The sequence below is a fragment of the Vulpes vulpes genome, chromosome 8 (assembly GCF_048418805.1).
Source record: "Vulpes vulpes isolate BD-2025 chromosome 8, VulVul3, whole genome shotgun sequence".
Taxonomy (NCBI): domain Eukaryota; kingdom Metazoa; phylum Chordata; class Mammalia; order Carnivora; family Canidae; genus Vulpes; species Vulpes vulpes.
Genome location: NC_132787.1, coordinates 25,008,502 through 25,026,229, shown reverse-complemented (window position 1 = coordinate 25,026,229; position 17,728 = coordinate 25,008,502). Strand labels below are relative to the sequence as shown.

Below are 17,728 nucleotides of genomic sequence, written 5' to 3'. Positions count from 1 at the left end.
CTTATCAGGAACATTGTTTAGTTTGATCTAGGAGAAGATGGTGGCCTGAAAGCGGATGCTCACATGCACACATCTGTTTCTGATGTCCATGCTGTGGGTGACATCTGCACTGCATCCTGGCCGCCCAGCCCAGTCTGGCAGTAGGTGAGCCAGCATCCATGATCACGCCTTTTTATCAGATTCTGTCTGACAGTGACGGAGTTGCTAGCAGCAAGTGCAATTTCCTGGTTTTTCCCACTTTTGCTACTTTAAGTAGGAAGCTATCATTGAGTTTTTTGTGACATTTTAAAAACAGAATTTTTCCCCTTTGGTAAGTTATTCTATAGTGATGGAACAGACTTGGATGTCTTGTGATTTAAAAAGAATTATGGGCTATTACTTTGTTTTTTGTCTTCAAATACTTTGATCACTGTCCAGTGGAACTTTATGTGACGACAGAAACGTTCTGTGCTTTTGCTGTGTCCAGTCAGGTAGCCACTAGCCGCAGGTCTCTGCTGAGCACTTAAAATGTGCTGAGTGTGACTGAGGAACTGAATTTTATTTACATTTACGTTTCAATAGCTCCATGTGTTTAGTGGCTACCAGACCGAACAGTGCAGCTTTAGATGAAAAACTGACTGTATAGATGAATGATGACCCTATGCAATTCTGAGGACCCAGTTCTGTTCCTGTGGGAATTATGACTGAAAAACTTCCTAGAGTGAACACCGTTCCTCAGCTGAACAGCTCTGTCTGACTGGGTGGCCACTTCCTCCTGCCCTCAGTGCTGCCGGCCTCCCCATGGCAGAGCAGAAGTCCTTAAGGACAATACTCAGGCCATGACCGTAGGTGAGGTGGTCTTAGGAAGAGTAGAGACACAGGTAAATACCACAGATAAAACAGCCAGCCAACACTCGGTGAGAGACCAGCTCCATAGGTGGGGGTTTTAGTTCCTCAGATTAACTATGGAGTGTGAAGTAGCAGAAGAGCTAGATGTATTTTAAGAGGCAGCTTCAGTTCTCTGTATGTTTTTACATACAGCAGAGATAACAATCATAGGAAGAGTACTTTCAGCCTGTTTCTAAACTACCAGCTTGTTTTCAGTTTTCTCTGCAATCATTCTATTTCTGTGGCAATCTGTCATCAACTCTCAATTAGGAACTAGAGTTTGTAGGATTTTTAACATTTTAAACTTTGTAGGAAAATTTTATCTTTAATTGGTGTCATAGTCTGCTATAAGCAATATCCAAAAAAAAAAAAAAAAAAACAGGTGTCTTTGGAGTGAATCTAATAGACCTTGAAACAATAAATAAGTACAATAATTAGTTTTATGTGATCCAAGACCCAAAACTGGAAGGACTCTGAGGCTGGTATACATTAAGTAACAGTCCAGCAGTGTGATATTGCAGGCTGCCTCCACTAGCCATTCTCAAGCATTGTGCTCAGTTTGCTCTGCTCCCTTACCACACACACTCCCTTTCACTTCATCAAACCTATCTTGTTTACACAGGAGACTGAATTAAAAGAAAAAAAAAAATTATCAGGGCACCTGGGTGGCTCAGTAGGTTAAGCATCACACACTTGATATTTTTGCACATAAAAGGACATTAGTTACATACAGGGATATAAGGAAAACTAATTGTTTAGTGTAGGTTAGCTTATTTAATTCTCTCAATAGCCATGCAATAGGTGATATACCTTTATGTTTTCAAGTGAAGGATTCAAGGTTCAGTTAATTAAATAAAAATATGTACAAGAGTTAGTATTTAAATCTCTGGACCCCCAAGGCAAGTGTTCTGTTCTATTCCCAGATCTTTGTAGAAATACAGTAAAAATACAGTAGAGGAGAGAAATTACTAATGTTGTAAGGAAAGAATTTAAAATGAATTCCCAGCATTGGTTGCTGAAATCATTCATTGCAGTGTCATTCAAATGTTTTATTTGTGACCCTCTCCAGTGACACTTAGCTGTAAAATTTTATGAATATATTTTTGTGCTGGCCATTCTAGAATAACACAGTGTTAACTGCTTATCATGTTTCCTTTTTGGTACTCACTAGAAGAACTTTATCATCTCTGTATATAGGTTGTATTGCAGGGAAAATATAACACACAGGGCTTAGGTTCAGAACCTGGACTAATGCTGAGATGTACTGAAGGACAAAAATATGTCAAAGTCATCATGCAGAATGGGCAAATTTAATTGGTGAAACTGATTTAGAAGAAACATTTGAAAACTTAATTTTAGAGTCTTTCATCATATGGAGAAGATCTGCTAGATCCAAATACTGATTTAGACGATTATATAGTTCTTGAAATGCCTTTTTTAATCAAAATGAAGTTTCAAATAACAGAAGAAAGTCACAATAAGGCAAATGCACTGATTTAATGAAGAATACAGAAGTGATAATGATTTCAGAAGAGTGTATTAAAATATTTTTTTAAATGCAAAGATCAAATAATTTACAAATACGTTTTTCCAACACAAAACTGACCACGTATGTAAATGTTACTCCTGATTTAGCTTTGGAGCAGATTTAGCTAGGTTGTTATCTCCTTAACAACAACTTGGGTCTGATATGCCAGGATCATTCTTTGACTATGAGATGTCAACGAGGGTTAATAGCTTGTTTGCTAATATCCTTTGTATTGATACCTTAATTCCTTTTACATTTGGATTCTACAGCTGTTATGAGCTGAAATCATTTCCTTTCTGTGATAAGCCTCTGTAAAATATTCCGTAAAATAACACTGCTATCAAAAGAAAATATCCCTTGACATACCTAATTTTAAAGAGCTTGAGGTGGTTACATTAACTCTTTCTTAAATATTTTACATTAAATTTTTCCTCGTTTCATACTGTAAATTTATAGAATTCATGATCTTAAATTTTCAAGTCTTCAGTACTTCAGAGCTAAGTCCCATATGTATAAAATATCAATAAAATTATCTTAATCTTTTAACTACAAAATAATGGTGTATACATAAACTTTTCTTGGAAAATTTAGAAGCATTCATCTCATGCATCATCAATTTTTCTTTTCTTAGTCCCTGTATTCTTAGGTTGCTGAACCATATTTGCAGACTTCTGGAAGTTACCTGAATTTTTTTCTTCCCTCTTTTTATCAGCTCCTTCAGAACGACAAGTTTGAGATGATTCAATCTACAAATAAAAACAAACACTCTGGTCAAAACTCAGCTGTTCCATTTTCTCTTCTGATTAATAATCCCATTGTTCCTTCTGTATCAGCCCATTGGTTAAATGTCCAGCGGTCTGTTTTTTTTTATATTCAGGTATCTCCTCAGATATGAGCCCTGTCCCAGAGGGGACAGAGATACAGAGACATTGTGTCACAGAGACACAATGGTACATGGACAGCATGCTTTCACAGCCTTGGGAGTATTTAGTGTGTGGGAGTCATTGTTTTTTTTTTGTTTGTTTGTTTGTTTTTTTAAAGATTCCATTCATTCATTCATGAGAGACACAGAGAGGCAGAGACACAGGCAGAGGGAGAAGCAGGCTCCACGCAGGGAGCCCCACGTGGGACCTGATCCCGGGTCTCCAGGATCACGCCCCGGGCTGAAGGCGGCACCAAACTGCTGAGCCACCAGGGCTGCCCAAGAGTCATTGTTCTTGACCTCTGCTGCACAGGCTGACGTCTCAACCAGTGTTGATCACAGTCAATGTTGTGAGAGCAGAGTGCATCACAAATTAGACAATACTAACACTGATTTTTCACATTCTAATAGGTTGAAACTCTAGTCTGTGTTAAAAGGTACACTAGTTTAAATTATTAGTTAATATCTCTACAGAAAGCAAAAGTATGCTTTTTCTCTTCCATGCCCAGATTTTAAGAAGAAAACTGCTTATCTCTTATGTTCCACTGGACCTAGCACATTACTAATTCCAGCATCCTATAAGCTTTAATGAGTTTTTTTCAGTGTATAAAAATTAATAGTCAGTTACCCTGAAACAGCTCTGCGTGGGCTTCTTCATTTGCATGGTAATAACATGTGCCTCATTGTTTAGAAGATTAGCTTTAGGTCCTATTTTCAAATATGAAATGGTAGCATAAGCTGTGAAACTGTAGTCTTCTCTGTGGAAAATAAAGGCCAATAATCAGAAAGGTTTTCAGAAACTATTTTAAAAAAACAAAATTCATTAAAAAAAAACCATAAATGCAGTAATTTTAATACACTGATATGAAATGAAACTTGCACAAAACAACAGTATCTAGAGATTGCATTTTTTTGACATACACTGATCAGTTAGAGTTTATCAGACAAACTGTATATGGCATTTAAGAGTTTTACATGGAACTGGAAAACCACTTGTTCCATTGCAGTTATGAGAAACAGTCATCAAGACAACACCAAAAGAAATAGATTTATAGATACTTAAGATACTGCTGTAGAAGAAGGTGTGCAATAATTTTCTCTAGATCTTCACGAGGAAGTTTGGGAGGAGCAACACCTGCCACTCTCAATTTTGCTGCACCCTTTCCCATCCAAGAATCAATCAGTTTCAGTGGAGTGAGCTTTTCATTCAGGTCCTCTGCCTGCTTCAGGATCTTGACTAGATCTCTGCAGTGTGCTGTGACATTCTTTCTTTCACATGCTATAATGAGACAGGCAACTGGGATTTAGAAATTGCAACAAGGACGGGCTAATAGTAGTAGTTTAAAATGAGTCCTCAACTTCAGCCCCCTAAACTGTGTTGGTTCTGCATTAGAACTAGGCTATTCCTCAAGTCTATCACCAAAATAAGTTAAGAGTCTTTATAAGACATTATTAAATTTACAGTAAAGAAAATAAGCTGGTTACCAGAAGGCCTTTGGGTATGCTCTAGGAACCAGTGTCTGCCACATGTCTGAGAGGGACTTATAAGAGAATCGGTCTATTCATATTTCCCTGATTTGTGCTCATTGAGCAATATTCCGAAAACTGTGGCTTCCTTGGTACTGTGATTTATGTCTTGGTCTGATACTCCTAATTATTGATTCCAGCACCCTGATTTATATATCAGACTCTTGCTACTGTGGTCAGTATAACAGAGTATAATAAACTTATATATAAAAGTTTCTCTAGCTGGAAAGTTAAAAGTATAGTGACCTTCACCCACCAAGACATCAGAACTCTGTGAGAGAGAACTGGTTAGTCCAGTTCCTCAGACACAACACAGGATGAAAAAAGTTAAAATACACCAAAATACTGCTAAGTTAGTATCTGAGTGGTCAGCTACTATCTAGATCAAAAATGATTGACTATAGTCTCCTTTGCATTAAATTTCTCTTCCCAATGACTAGCCTTTTTTTTATAATAGCATTACTATTCAGAAGAATTTAAACTTTCCTTCACTTCTTAAAAATTTAACATGCCTATAATATAGCAACATAGGATATACACATCCACATAGCACTTTTACTTTTTTTTTTTTTATTTACCTTTGTTTTAAATCCTTGCATTGTTAACTTTTAAATCTAGAAAATGCTATACACATCTTGCTTAATCTACTTTGGGATCTAATATTACCCCCATGTAGTCCTAGTGTATCTATTAGCCTATAAAGATTTAAAAACAATGAACTAGGGAGTGTTCCAGTCCAAGATGGTGACACAGGAAGATCCTGACCTCCCCTCCGTGGGCACACCAAATCTACACCTATTTACAGGTGGTCCCTCCTGAAGAGGAACTGAGGGCTGGCTGAACAGCTTCTGTACAACAAGATAGACACACAGAAAACAGCAGGAGAGACTGAGCCATGGTAACAAAGGGTGCCCCTACCCCCGATGCTGCAAACTGCAGGGGGGAGGATAGTAATGAGGTACCCAGAGCAGATTCGTCTACCCTGGGCCATAGAAAATCAAAGCCATGGTTAAAAGAACAACCAGAATATAAAGGGAATAGCTCTTGAACCCTAACTGGCAGGGGAGCTGAGGCAACTAGCTCTGGGTCTGAGGGTCCGGTGAGTGCCACAGTTTATGTTCCCCCACCACCTGGACAGCATAGAGGGGAGCGGGTCCAGGCACCCTAACCAGCCTACCAACACAGTGAGCCCCGTAGGCCCCCAAACCACACCAGCCCCCACTGTCCCACCAAGGCAGCCCCACCGTGGGGCACATGAGGACAGCCCCAGGTCAGTGCTCACTGCAGCTTCAGCTCTCTCACCACACTGAGGCAGGCACAAAGCCTCTCAGAACACTCCAAACCTGCACTGCTTTACCTTCAGATGGCTTTCTAGGGCACCCCCAGCTGATGCCTTTTCTCAGCTCCATCTGCCCTACCAGGAAACCCTGGCTTATACCCACTCCAGCTGTCCTTTCAGGGCACCATCTGTGCAGAGAGCCCCGGGGCAATCCCAGCCCACACCCATATCAGGTGTAACTGTCTTTCCTGATTGCACCCTGCACAAAGCACCCAGGGACCTTCCCAGCCAGCAAGCCACCTCAGCTATGGCTGCCCCCACCAGGGCACCTTCCATGCATTCCAGAACACCTCAGCTTACATAAATTTGGTTTTAGCCATCCTTCCAGGGTGCCCTCTGCAAAGAGCCTCAGAAATCCTCAGTCCACAACTACTTAAACTCCAGTCATCCCACCAAGACGACCCCATTGCAGGGTCCCCTGTAACTCCCAGCCTATGCCAGTCGCAGCTCCAGATAGCCAACAAAAGTCACCAGGCATATATTGTCTACATACACAGGGGACAACTACACACCAAGACCATTCCTTCAAGTTTGGGATAAATAGCAGTTCTTCCTAATTCATGGAAACAAAGTCAAGCAAAATGGGGAGACTAGGGAATATGTTCCAAATAAAAAAAAAAAAAACAAGACAAAAACCTCAGAAAAAGAACTTCATATGGCTGATGAAGAGTTTAATGATCTTAAAAATGCTTGCTGGACTGAATGAAAAAACTCTGAGAACTTCAACAAAGAACTGGAAAATACAAAGAACCAGAGTTAAAGAATACAACAACTGAAATGAAAAATACATTAGAGGGAATCAACAATGAATGGATGGAGAAGAACACATCAGTGATCCAGAAGTTGGGATGATGAGCAGTACTCCAGCTGAACAGCAAAATAATTTTAGAAAATGAGGATAAATTGAAGGATCTGTTAGATAACATCAAGTGAACATTCATATTATAGGGGTCCCAGAAAGACAAGAGAGAAAGGGGCAGAAAAGTTGAAGAAATAGCTGAAAACTTCCCTAACCTAGGAAAGGAAATAGACATTCAGGTTCATGAAGCACACAGAGACCTGTAACAAGATGAACTCAAGAAGGTCCACACAACACAAAATTAAAATTTAAAAGGCTAAAGAGATAATTGTAAAAACAAGAGAGAAACAAAAAGTTACATACAAGAGAAAACTATGTAAGGCCATCAGCTGATTTTTCAGCAGACACTTAGCAGGCCAGAAGTGAGTGGCATGGCACATTCCTGGTGCTGAAAGGAAAAAAACCTACAATCAAGAATACCACAAGATTATCATTTAGAATTGAGGAATGAGACAGAGTTCTCAAACAAAAGGTAAAGGAGTTCATCACCACTAAGCTGGCCTTATAAGAAATGCTAAAGGGACTTGTTTAAGTGGAAAAGAAAAAAGCCATAATTAGATATAAGGAAATTATCAATAAAAAGAGGTAAAATATGGCAATATACACATAAACCATGGGGGGGGGGTAGTGAAAAAGAAGTTCTTTTAGAATGTGTTCAAACTTAAATGACCATCACCTAATATATACACTGCTTTATACTCAGAATGTTATATATGAACATGGTAACCACAAACCCAAAACCTATAAGTCAAATAAAGGGAAAAAGTACAGTATATAGAATATAGTCAATGGTACTGTAAGAGTGTTGCATGGTGACAAATGGTACTGACACTTGTGATGGGTACAGCATAACTTACAATTGCTAAATCAATATGTTGTACATCTGACACCAATATAACGTTGTGATGAGTCAAATAAAGGCAAAGATAAGAAATTTTTTAAAATAGGGGCTCTTGGTTGGTTTGTCAATGGAGATTCATCTACCCTGGGCCACAGAAAACAAAAGCCATGCAACTCTTGATCTCAGGATTATGAGATCTTTGTCCACATTGGGCAAAGAGATCACTTAAAAAAAAATTTTTTTAATAAAAAGCCAAACTTTAAAAATGTGGGGGAAAAAAGTAACAACAGAAAAGCAAACATAACACCACATAAAGTCATCAATCACAAAGCAGGAGAGCAAGAAAGGAAAAGAGAACTACAAAAACAACCAGAAAACCATCAACAAAATGGCAATAAGAACACAGCTATAGGGCAGCCCAGGTGGCTTAGCGGTTTAGCGCTGCCTTCAGCCCAGGGTGTGATCCTGGAGACCCGGGATCGAGTCCCACATCAGGCTCCCTGCTTGGAGCCTGCTTCTCCCTCTGCCTGTGTTTCTCTGCCTATCTCTCTCTCTCTCTCTCTCTCTCTCTCTCTCTTTGTCTCTCATGAATAAATAAATAAAATCTTAAAAAAATAAAAAAGAAAACAGAGCTATAAATACTTTCTCCTCAAATTATATCAAAAAAAGAAGGAAAGCTTCCAAATACATTCCATGCAGCCAGAATTATCCTGATACCAAACCGAAGACAACACACAAAGAAAGCTACAGGCCAGTATCACTTATCCACATAGATGCAAAATTCAACAAATTATTAGCAAACCACATTTAACACATTAAAAGGATCATTCACCAGGATGAACTGGTATTTATTCCCGGCATATATAGATGGTTCAATATTTGCAAAGCAATTAATGTGATACAAAAGGATAAAAACCATGTATTATCTGAATAGATGCAAAACAAGCATTTGTTGAAATTCAACATCTGTACATGATAAAAACTCCATAAAGTAGGTTTAGAGGGAACATACTTCAACATAATAAAGCCCATACATGAAGAATCTAGAGCTAACATACTCCATGATGAGAAACCAAGAGCTTTTTCTCTAAGGTCCACGAGCAAGACAAGCCTGTCCACCTCTATTCAATATGGTACTGGAAGTCCTAACCACAAGAAAAATATACCCATCTTGTAAGGAAAAAGTTAAAATATCACTATTTGTAGGAGACATGATACTATACATAGAAAACCTTAAAGACTCCACTATAAAAAACTAGTAGAATAAATGAATTCAGTAAAGTTGCAAGATATAAAATTAATACACAGAAATTAGTTACATTTCTATACACTAATAATGAGTAGCAGAAAGGTAAATTAAAAACACAATTTCATGTACACTTGCACTAAACATAATAAAATATCCAGGAAGAAACTTATCTGAGAAGACAAAAGAAGCTGTACTCTGAAAACTATAAAACACTGTTGAAAGAAATCAAAGATTACACAAGCAAATGGAAAGACTGTCAATGCTCATGAGCTGGAAAATACTGTAAAATGCCTACTGCATGAAGCAGTCTACAGATTCAGTGTAATGTCTATCAAAATACCAACACTTTTTCCTCACAGAACTAGAATAATCCTAAAACTTGTATGGGACCACAAAAGACCTCAAATAGCCAAAGAAATCTTGAGAAAGAACAAAGGTAGATTTCAAATCACAGATTTCAAAATATACTATACTATAAACCTGCCATAATCAAAACAATATGGTACTTCTACAAAAATAGATACGGATCAATTGAAAAGAATAGCCCAGAAATAAGCCCACATTTATATATATGGTCAATTAATCTATGACAAAGGATGGAAGAATACAGAGAAAAAGACACTCTCTTCAATAAATGGTGTTGGGAAACCCAGACCACTTTCATCCCATATAACAAAATAAACTCAAAATGGATTAAAGACCTAAATGTAAGACCTATAAGCATAAAATGCCAGAAGAGAACATAGGCAGCAATTTTTTTGACATTGGTCATAGCAACATTTTTCTGAATATGTCTCATGCAAGGGAAACAAAAGCAAAAATAAATTACTGGGACCACAGTAAACTAAAAAGCTTTTGCACAATGAAGAAAAGACAATTTACCAAATGGGAGAAGATATTTGCAAATGTCATATCTGATAAAGGGTTAGTATCCAAGATATATGAAGAACTTCTACAACTCAACAGCAAAAAACCAGTCCTATTAAAAATGACCAGAAGACCTGAATAGACATTTTCCTAAATAAGACCTACAAATAGTCAAGAGACACATGAAAAGATGCTCACCATCACTAATCATTAGGGAAATGCAAATCAAAACCACAGTGAGAAATCACTTTGCATCTGTCAAAATGGCTAGAATCAAAAACACAAGAAACAACAAGTGTCGGTAAGGATGTGGAGAAAATGGAACACCTGTGCACTGTTGGTAGCAATACAAACCAATGTAGCCACTGTAGAAAATACTAGGGAGGTTCCTCAAAAAATTAAAAACAGAACTACCACAGAGAACTACCACATGATCCAGTAATTCCACTACCGAGTACACCCAAAAACAAAAACACTAATTTGAAAAGATGTACCACTACGTTTATAGCCAAGACATGGCAGCATCACAAGTGTCCACTATATGCCATTGATATACACAATGCAGTATTACTCAGCCATCAAAAAGAATGAGATTTTGTCATTTGCAACAATATGAATGGACACAGAAGGCATTATTCCAAGTGAAATAAGTCAAAGACAAATACCATAGGATTTCACTTCCATGTAGAAACTAAAAAAATAAAGCAGAAACTGACCCATAAATACAGGAAACTGATGTTTGCCAGAGGGGAGGGAGGTGAAGGGATGCACAAAAAGGGGGAACAAGAGTGGGAGATAGAGGCTTAGAGTCATGGGATGAAAGGCACAGCACAGGGAATACATGGTCAATGGCACTGTAACATCATTTGCATAGTGACAGGTGGTAGCTACACTTGTAGTGGGGACAGCAGAGTGTACAGACTTAGAGAATCACTATATTGTACACCTAAAACTAATACATTATGTGTCAACTCTACTTCAGTTAGACAGTGAACTCACAAATGTCTTTACAACAATTATCACACATTCTGTTGCATGCTTCTGCATTCCACACTTCATCAAAATGTTGAGCTATCAATACACGGCGACACCTGTAAATACATTTAAAGATACAAATTATTAAATGACCTAATAAGCGTTAAGAGTCCCCATTTCAAAACACAGTTACAGATTATATTAGTTTCCTACTGCTGTCATAACATTACCACAAGCTTAGTGGCCTAAAACAACAGGAATTTATTATCTTACATTTCTATAGGTTAGAAGTCTGACATGGGTCTCCCTGGCTTAGAAACAAGGTGTCAGCAGGGATGGATTTCTTCTGGAGGCTCTAAGGGAGAATCTGTTTCCTTGCCTTTTCCAATTTCTAGAGCCTGCCTGAATTCCTTGGTTCATACCCCCTTTGCTCCCTCTTCAAAGCCAATGAGTATTATTCTGACCTTTCCTGCTTCCTTCCACACATAAGGACCCCTGTGATTATACTGGGCCCACCCAAACAACCCAGGGTTCTATCCCTAGTCTCTGGGGGACTATCCTTCACCTACCACATATAATTTTTTCTTTATGTACTTGAAAAAACACTCCTTTAGAAGCCAAAACTCCCTTTGAGATGCAATATTGTGCAAATATTAAGAGAATCTTCCTGATACCAAAGCAGTTTCTTGCATTTTACCAGTTTCTTGTATTTGACTCTAAACCCCAAAATATGCTGCTTGGGAGTCTACTGAATATCTAAGAAAATTGTCATTTTCTTATTTCTTTACCTAGATTGTTGTACCACCTATAGGGAAGAAATTACATTTTCTGTCACTGTCCAATAACTGTTTATCAGTTCAGAATTTTTTAGTCCTTTTCAGGATGGGCAGTAAGAGTATAACGATGACTAATATTAAAAAGCCATCAGGGAACTATATGGTCTAACTAAAACCACCCTAAATACAGATTTAAATTTATTTTTTAAGGAGAAACTTAACCCTGCTCTCAACTATTTCATCAACCCATCAGCTGGTGAAATGGTACATGTTATTGAGCTCAGCTCTCAAAATGCTTACCATTTATACTGTTTCAAAATGAGTAAAGTTTATAGCTATATGTTGGTTCCAGAAGAAAAGGCTTGGACTCACTGTCAATTTATATCAAAACTTTCAATATGATAGAGGGGATTAAGAGATATAATCATATATAATCTTCCAGTTATAAAATAATGATGACCAAGGGATGTATTATACAGCAGATGGAATACAGTCCATCATATTGTAACAACTCTGTAGGGTGACAGAGGGTCACTAGACTTATTGTGACCATTTTGTAATGTATATGAATACTGACTCACTATGTTGTACATGTGAAACTAATACGGATATTGTATGTCAATTATTCTTCAAATAAAATCAGTATTTCCATATGCTTGTTTTACTTAAAAAAAAAAAAAAGAAAGAAAAAAAAAACTCCAGGGCAGCCCAGGTGGCTCAGCGGTTTAGCGCCGCCTTCAGCCCAGGGTCTGATCCTGGAGACCCGGGATCGAGTCCCACGTCAGGCTCCCTGCATGGAGCCTGCTTCTCCCTCTGCCTGTGTCTCTGCCTCTCTTTCTCTCTCTGTCTCTCATGAATAAATAAATAAAATCTTAAAAAAAAAACAAAAACTCCATTAAAAAAGTTTCAGATTATCAGGGAGAGAGAGAGAGAGAGAATCTCTTCTTGAATTAAGGCAGATCCTGAAGGTTCAGGTACTGACATTTGCTTTTACAAGTTTATACTTGATACTCTGCCAGTAGATTTACTTACTGAGCAAGTACTCAAAGTAATTTCATATCATGCTTATGTTTAAATGACAAGTTATAAAACAGTATGTGGCTTACTTGCTTATGTTTTGACAATATGACACCATCTCATAAAGCTTCTGTTGTCCCACGTTTTCCATCACCACCATTGAACTTATTCTGAATATATCTCCAAAGCCATAATACAAAATACAGTCCGCTTTCATGTCATCTCGACCTGTAGTGTGAGAAATCTTGAGATTGCAAAATTACTTGAAAATTTGAAAATATGCAAAAAAAAATGTATAATCAGCTCACAATGCTTCATTGTTTACATATATCAAATCTAAAAATTTCAGAGATTTGAAAGTTAATTTGTATCAGCTGCCCTCAAATTCTAAGAAAAAAATGAACAGATTTATGATCAGCTTTTAAGTTAAAAAATACGTGCTATATAATCCAGTTACTGAAGTTATAAATTTGAAACCACTAATTAAAAATCCAGAAGGCAAAGATGGACATCAAATTATCTTAGCAGGGCAGCCCTGGTGGCGCAGCGGTTTAGCGCCTCCTGCAGCCCAGGGCGTGATCCTGGGGACCCTGGATCGATTCCCAAGTCAGGCTCCCTGCGTGAAGCCTGCTTCTCCCTCTGCCTGTGTCTCTGCCCCTCTGTCTCTATGAATAAATTAAAAATCTTTAAAAAAAAATTATCTTAGCAAACATAGGAACAATTTCCAACACTCCCATACAAGTAAGATAGGCACTTAAGAACATAAGTATAAATAAGTATAAAACTGCAAAAAAAATAAAAATTTTAAAACCTGCAAAAATTATTTCATTGTCTAATATACTAGCTAATAAAGAAGATTAAAAATACAGAATTATTAAACAGCATATATAGTATGTTTTCTGGAAAAGCTTTGTTAAAAGTTACTTCTGGATAGTAGTTGTACATACCTGCACGTCCACTCTCCTGGTAATAATTTTCAATAGATTTACTCATTGAATGATGGATAATAAACCTCACATCTGGTTTGTCAATTCCCATACCAAATGCAACCGTGGCCACTACTACCTAAAATTTGTTTTAACATTTTTTGTTAGTTAAATCAAGTTAAAAATATTTTTAAATGTTAATTAGGCTTCTACTGAAGATATATACTTAACCTGAATTTCATTGGCTGACCATCTTCGATGAACCCTGGTCTTATCTTCTGGTTCCATATTGGCATGGTATGCACCTGCCTGAATTCCCAGTTTCTGTAAACTAACTGTAACTTGCTCGGAGTCTTTCTGAGAAAAGCAATATATGATTCCTGTAGTAAAATATGTTCAGTTGTTAGATATATATAATTTTTAACATACATTCAAGATGCTGATTAATATAATGCACAGGAAAAAAAATTTAGAAAAAAATTCCAAGGTCCTGAACACATATGCCTTTCCGGTATAATTCAAGATTTGATCAGCAGCTTGCTCTAAAGGACAAATAAGCCCTGGGCCACCGACTTTGGTTCCCATTACACCTCTCTTTCCTCTCGAATATGATGTAAAAGGTTTCATGTGCAAGTGACTTTGGGGACCATCACACTGAACAAAGTTGTTCTTTGTGTTTGCACTGAACAAAGTTAAACAAGTTTCTCTACTTGCAGGGCTGGCCAGAACTTCTCATGTGCCAACTGATATACCCTGTGAAGCTCAAGAAGGGAAAAACAGCTGCAGCCTTTCTCAAATTTGACCCTGGAGCTCCTTTCACCCAGGGCACCATTAATATCTTCTGAAAATCTGTAGAACAGCTTTGAAATGCTTTTACACAAACTCTGTGCTTCAGTAACTCCTGTCTATGCATAAATTCTGGAGCATGGATACAAATACTCTCCACCTACAGTTAACTCATTCAATATATACTATTTATTCCTTACTGTATCCTTTTCTATAAAGGACTATGTATTACATCTCTTCAGAAAATCACTGCTTAACCTTCTATCCTATACACAGTGGATACTTACTAAATATGTGCTGTTGATACTTAGCATTATGTGTTAGGTCCACTATTTAAAGCAATTAGGTGCTGGACTCTTATAATCTGTCCCATGAGCAAACGACACATCCAATTTCTAAGATCACCAAGCAAACTAATTCTTTCCTAACATTTTCAAGTATCTTCTAACATGCATTAATATTTCTGGCAGCTCATCATTCACTAGATCAATGTAATATTAATTACTTTTTTAAAGTTCTGTCTTCAAAGTTGGTTTGTTTTTGCATTACCTGATTGCCCTTTGTATCTCCCATTAATGAGCTTTACAATATCCTCGATAACATCTTCAGTGTTGGAGGGCTTCTGCCGAATCTAAGAAAAAGCTAACTTAGTACAAAGTAAATTAATGAGCCTCATCCACGTGGCCATTTGCTTAACAACTTTCAGGGTGCTGTGCTTTTATGGGCACAATGCTTATCTCTTACTCATATTCACCTCCCCTGACCTTGCCACCACCCAGACTCTTCTTGATCCTTGGTTTTGAATTTACTAGGAATGAGGAGGCACAGAAGCAGCAAATAACCTGTAAAGATGGAGACCTTTTTTATTTTCTGGTGTTTATTTTTTTTTTATGTAGGCTCCATGCCCAGTATGGAAGCCCAATGTAGGGCTTGATCTCATAACCTGAAGTTAAGACCTAAGCTGAGATCAAGAGTTGCATGCTTAACTAACTGAGCCACCCAGGCATCCCTGTTTCTGATGCTACTTTCATAAAAACATAAACCATGGCATAAATAACTTCAGTGAAAACTCCAAAAAATATTAAGTCTATTCTTTTAAAAGTTTCGAAAGAAAAAAAAAAGAGCTGTTAACCTATATAATCTAAATTATCAAATCTTTAATGGCTTATTAATATTATTTTATGATTAACTTCAGTGGAGATGTCATTAGGGTCCTTGGTATCAATCTATGCTTCCCCTCCATCCCTGTACAAGAATGTGCATCAATTTCACAAGTCAATGTCTTTTATTTAATCCAGCAGAGGATTATGCAGCAACAGAGACACATGGAGAAAGCATTACTCAAGGATCTGCTTATAATCACCTCCTGATTTTAAAAACTTTTAAATAGAGTTAACTGTTACGTAAATAAACATAATGAAGAGGAAACCTCTGCTGTAATCCTTCAGGAAAGTAATAAATTGACATAAAAGTTACATACCTCATAATAAAGATTTGGCCGATTAAAAGAAGCCGTGAAAGTAAAACACTTTTCCACACACAGTATTTTCTGGGCATCCTTCAGTACATGGCTTGTTGCGGTTGCAGTCAGCCCCATTAGGGCTGTGTTAGGGAACTGCCGCTTCAAGATACCAAGTGCCTTGTAATCTGGAAAAGAAAAAACATCAAGTTGGCCCACTTTCTATCCTTAAGGAGAAAATGACATCTTACCATTACAGTTAAACAATGGTTGCTGGATTTCATTTCCCCAGCTTGCAACTGCTAATCTGTAGTTGGTGCCTGGCCTTTCTGAGTAGGCAGGTATTAGGCTACTTTTAACTGGTTCTTCAGAAGCACTGCTCTTGCCCGCAGGTGAACTGAACTCCCTGTTGGAGAGAGGAAACACCAAAACATTTCCAGTAAGCTGTGCACTGGTCTGCAACCTCTGACTGGGGGATTCAAGAGTGGAAGTGGCCATAGCATGTGAACCTTACAACTAATGAGAGAGAAGAGAGGCCATCAGCCAAACCCCTTCTACTATCACTATCCTCCAAGTGTGGCAAATTCAGACCAGAAAACTTTTGCTGAGGCACTGGTCTTTATACAACTTATTTCCGGGAAACCATTCTGGGCTCATATTTGTCATAAACATTTCAATCACTAGATGAGTTGTCCTGACGTACCTGAAGTTCTTGGACAACGTGGAAAGGGACTGTGGTCGAAACTGCTAAATGCAAAGCTAGAGAACTACCAGGAAAACAGAAAAGGTGGCGTTGAGGAAGTCGTGAAGGTTTCGAGGAGGTAACATCTGAGTTGGGTCTTGAAGGACAAGCAGAAGCTCACTAGGCAGGGTAGAAGAGAACACCAGGCACCGACACAGCACATACATATGCTGCAAATACACTGGCATGAAATCACCTGGCAGTCAGATAACAGCAGGCAGTTCTGTCCGGCTAACTCAAAGGGGGTCCAGCTGGTGCACCTACTGTCAACTCCAGTAAGTGGGCAAACCACGTTTCCTGTATGGCTCCAAGTGCACATGGCCCAAAAGAAGACCATGTGCAAGGTGTGGCAGGTAGAAGTGAAGCAGCCGCCATTACTCTCTGGGGATCTTTCCGGGCAGACAGGATGAGGGACACATGCGCAGGTGCCCAGGCAGTTCTAGCTTGTCCTAGTTTTTTTCCACTTTCCCTTCAGCTCTTCCTCCCACCTGTAGGCCGTGCCCACCAACAGGCCCCACCAGATGCTTAGCAGTAGACCTACGGTGCTGACAGCTACTAGGAGGAGAGAGCTTACCAGAGCCCTCTCGAGAGCTTCCCCTGTGTGGCTCCCTCTGGCACCAGACAGGCTCCTTAGACACCACTACAAGCTCCAGTTGGTCATCCCACACCAGTGCTTCAGGAAATCAGGGACTTTCTCTGATTGTCCATCCTTCACTTCCCCAGCTCCTCATACCACTGTACTGGGTTTGCTTCCTAACAGAAATCCCTGATGACCTGGTGTTCACAGTAGCTCTGCTTCCCCACCTGCACCTCGAATGATAGCACCACAGAAAGACAGCAGAGCACAGAAAGGCAGGCTTAAGTAAGACTGGGAACAACCATCAGTTGGTTGAAGGAGCTAAGCCTCTGTCCTATAGGAAATGAGTCACCATGTTATTTTTATAGCACACAAGGGATATAGATAGACTCGTCTTTTGGTGGCAGCACAAGGTATGGGCTCGAAGAGGGAAAAAGACTAAAGAAAGGGAAAACAGTTCAAAGATGGCAG

At 38.5% G+C, this 17,728-nt stretch overlaps 1 protein-coding gene across 10 annotated transcripts in view; it reads right to left on the bottom strand.

Annotated features, from left to right (window-relative positions):
* Positions 1-2,282: 2,282 nt before the first annotated feature.
* Positions 2,283-17,728, bottom strand: part of RECQL (RecQ like helicase) — a 44,859-nt gene continuing 29,413 nt past the window's right edge. For 9 of the 10 annotated variants that reach the window (XM_072765851.1, XM_025995125.2, XM_072765856.1 and 6 more), the window contains 9 exons: positions 15,960-16,126; positions 15,029-15,110; positions 13,925-14,073; positions 13,715-13,832; positions 12,857-12,995; positions 10,999-11,090; positions 4,377-4,596; positions 3,946-4,075; positions 2,283-3,141 (listed from right to left, as the gene is read on the bottom strand). In XM_072765851.1, the coding sequence (XP_072621952.1) occupies positions 2,998-3,141; positions 3,946-4,075; positions 4,377-4,596; positions 10,999-11,090; positions 12,857-12,995; positions 13,715-13,832; positions 13,925-14,073; positions 15,029-15,110; positions 15,960-16,126 (1,241 nt within the window). In that variant the 3' untranslated portion in view covers positions 2,283-2,997. The remainder of the gene's footprint in view (positions 3,142-3,945; positions 4,076-4,376; positions 4,597-10,998; positions 11,091-12,856; positions 12,996-13,714; positions 13,833-13,924; positions 14,074-15,028; positions 15,111-15,959; positions 16,127-17,728) is intronic. The other variant, XM_025995127.2, reaches the window with a different exon arrangement.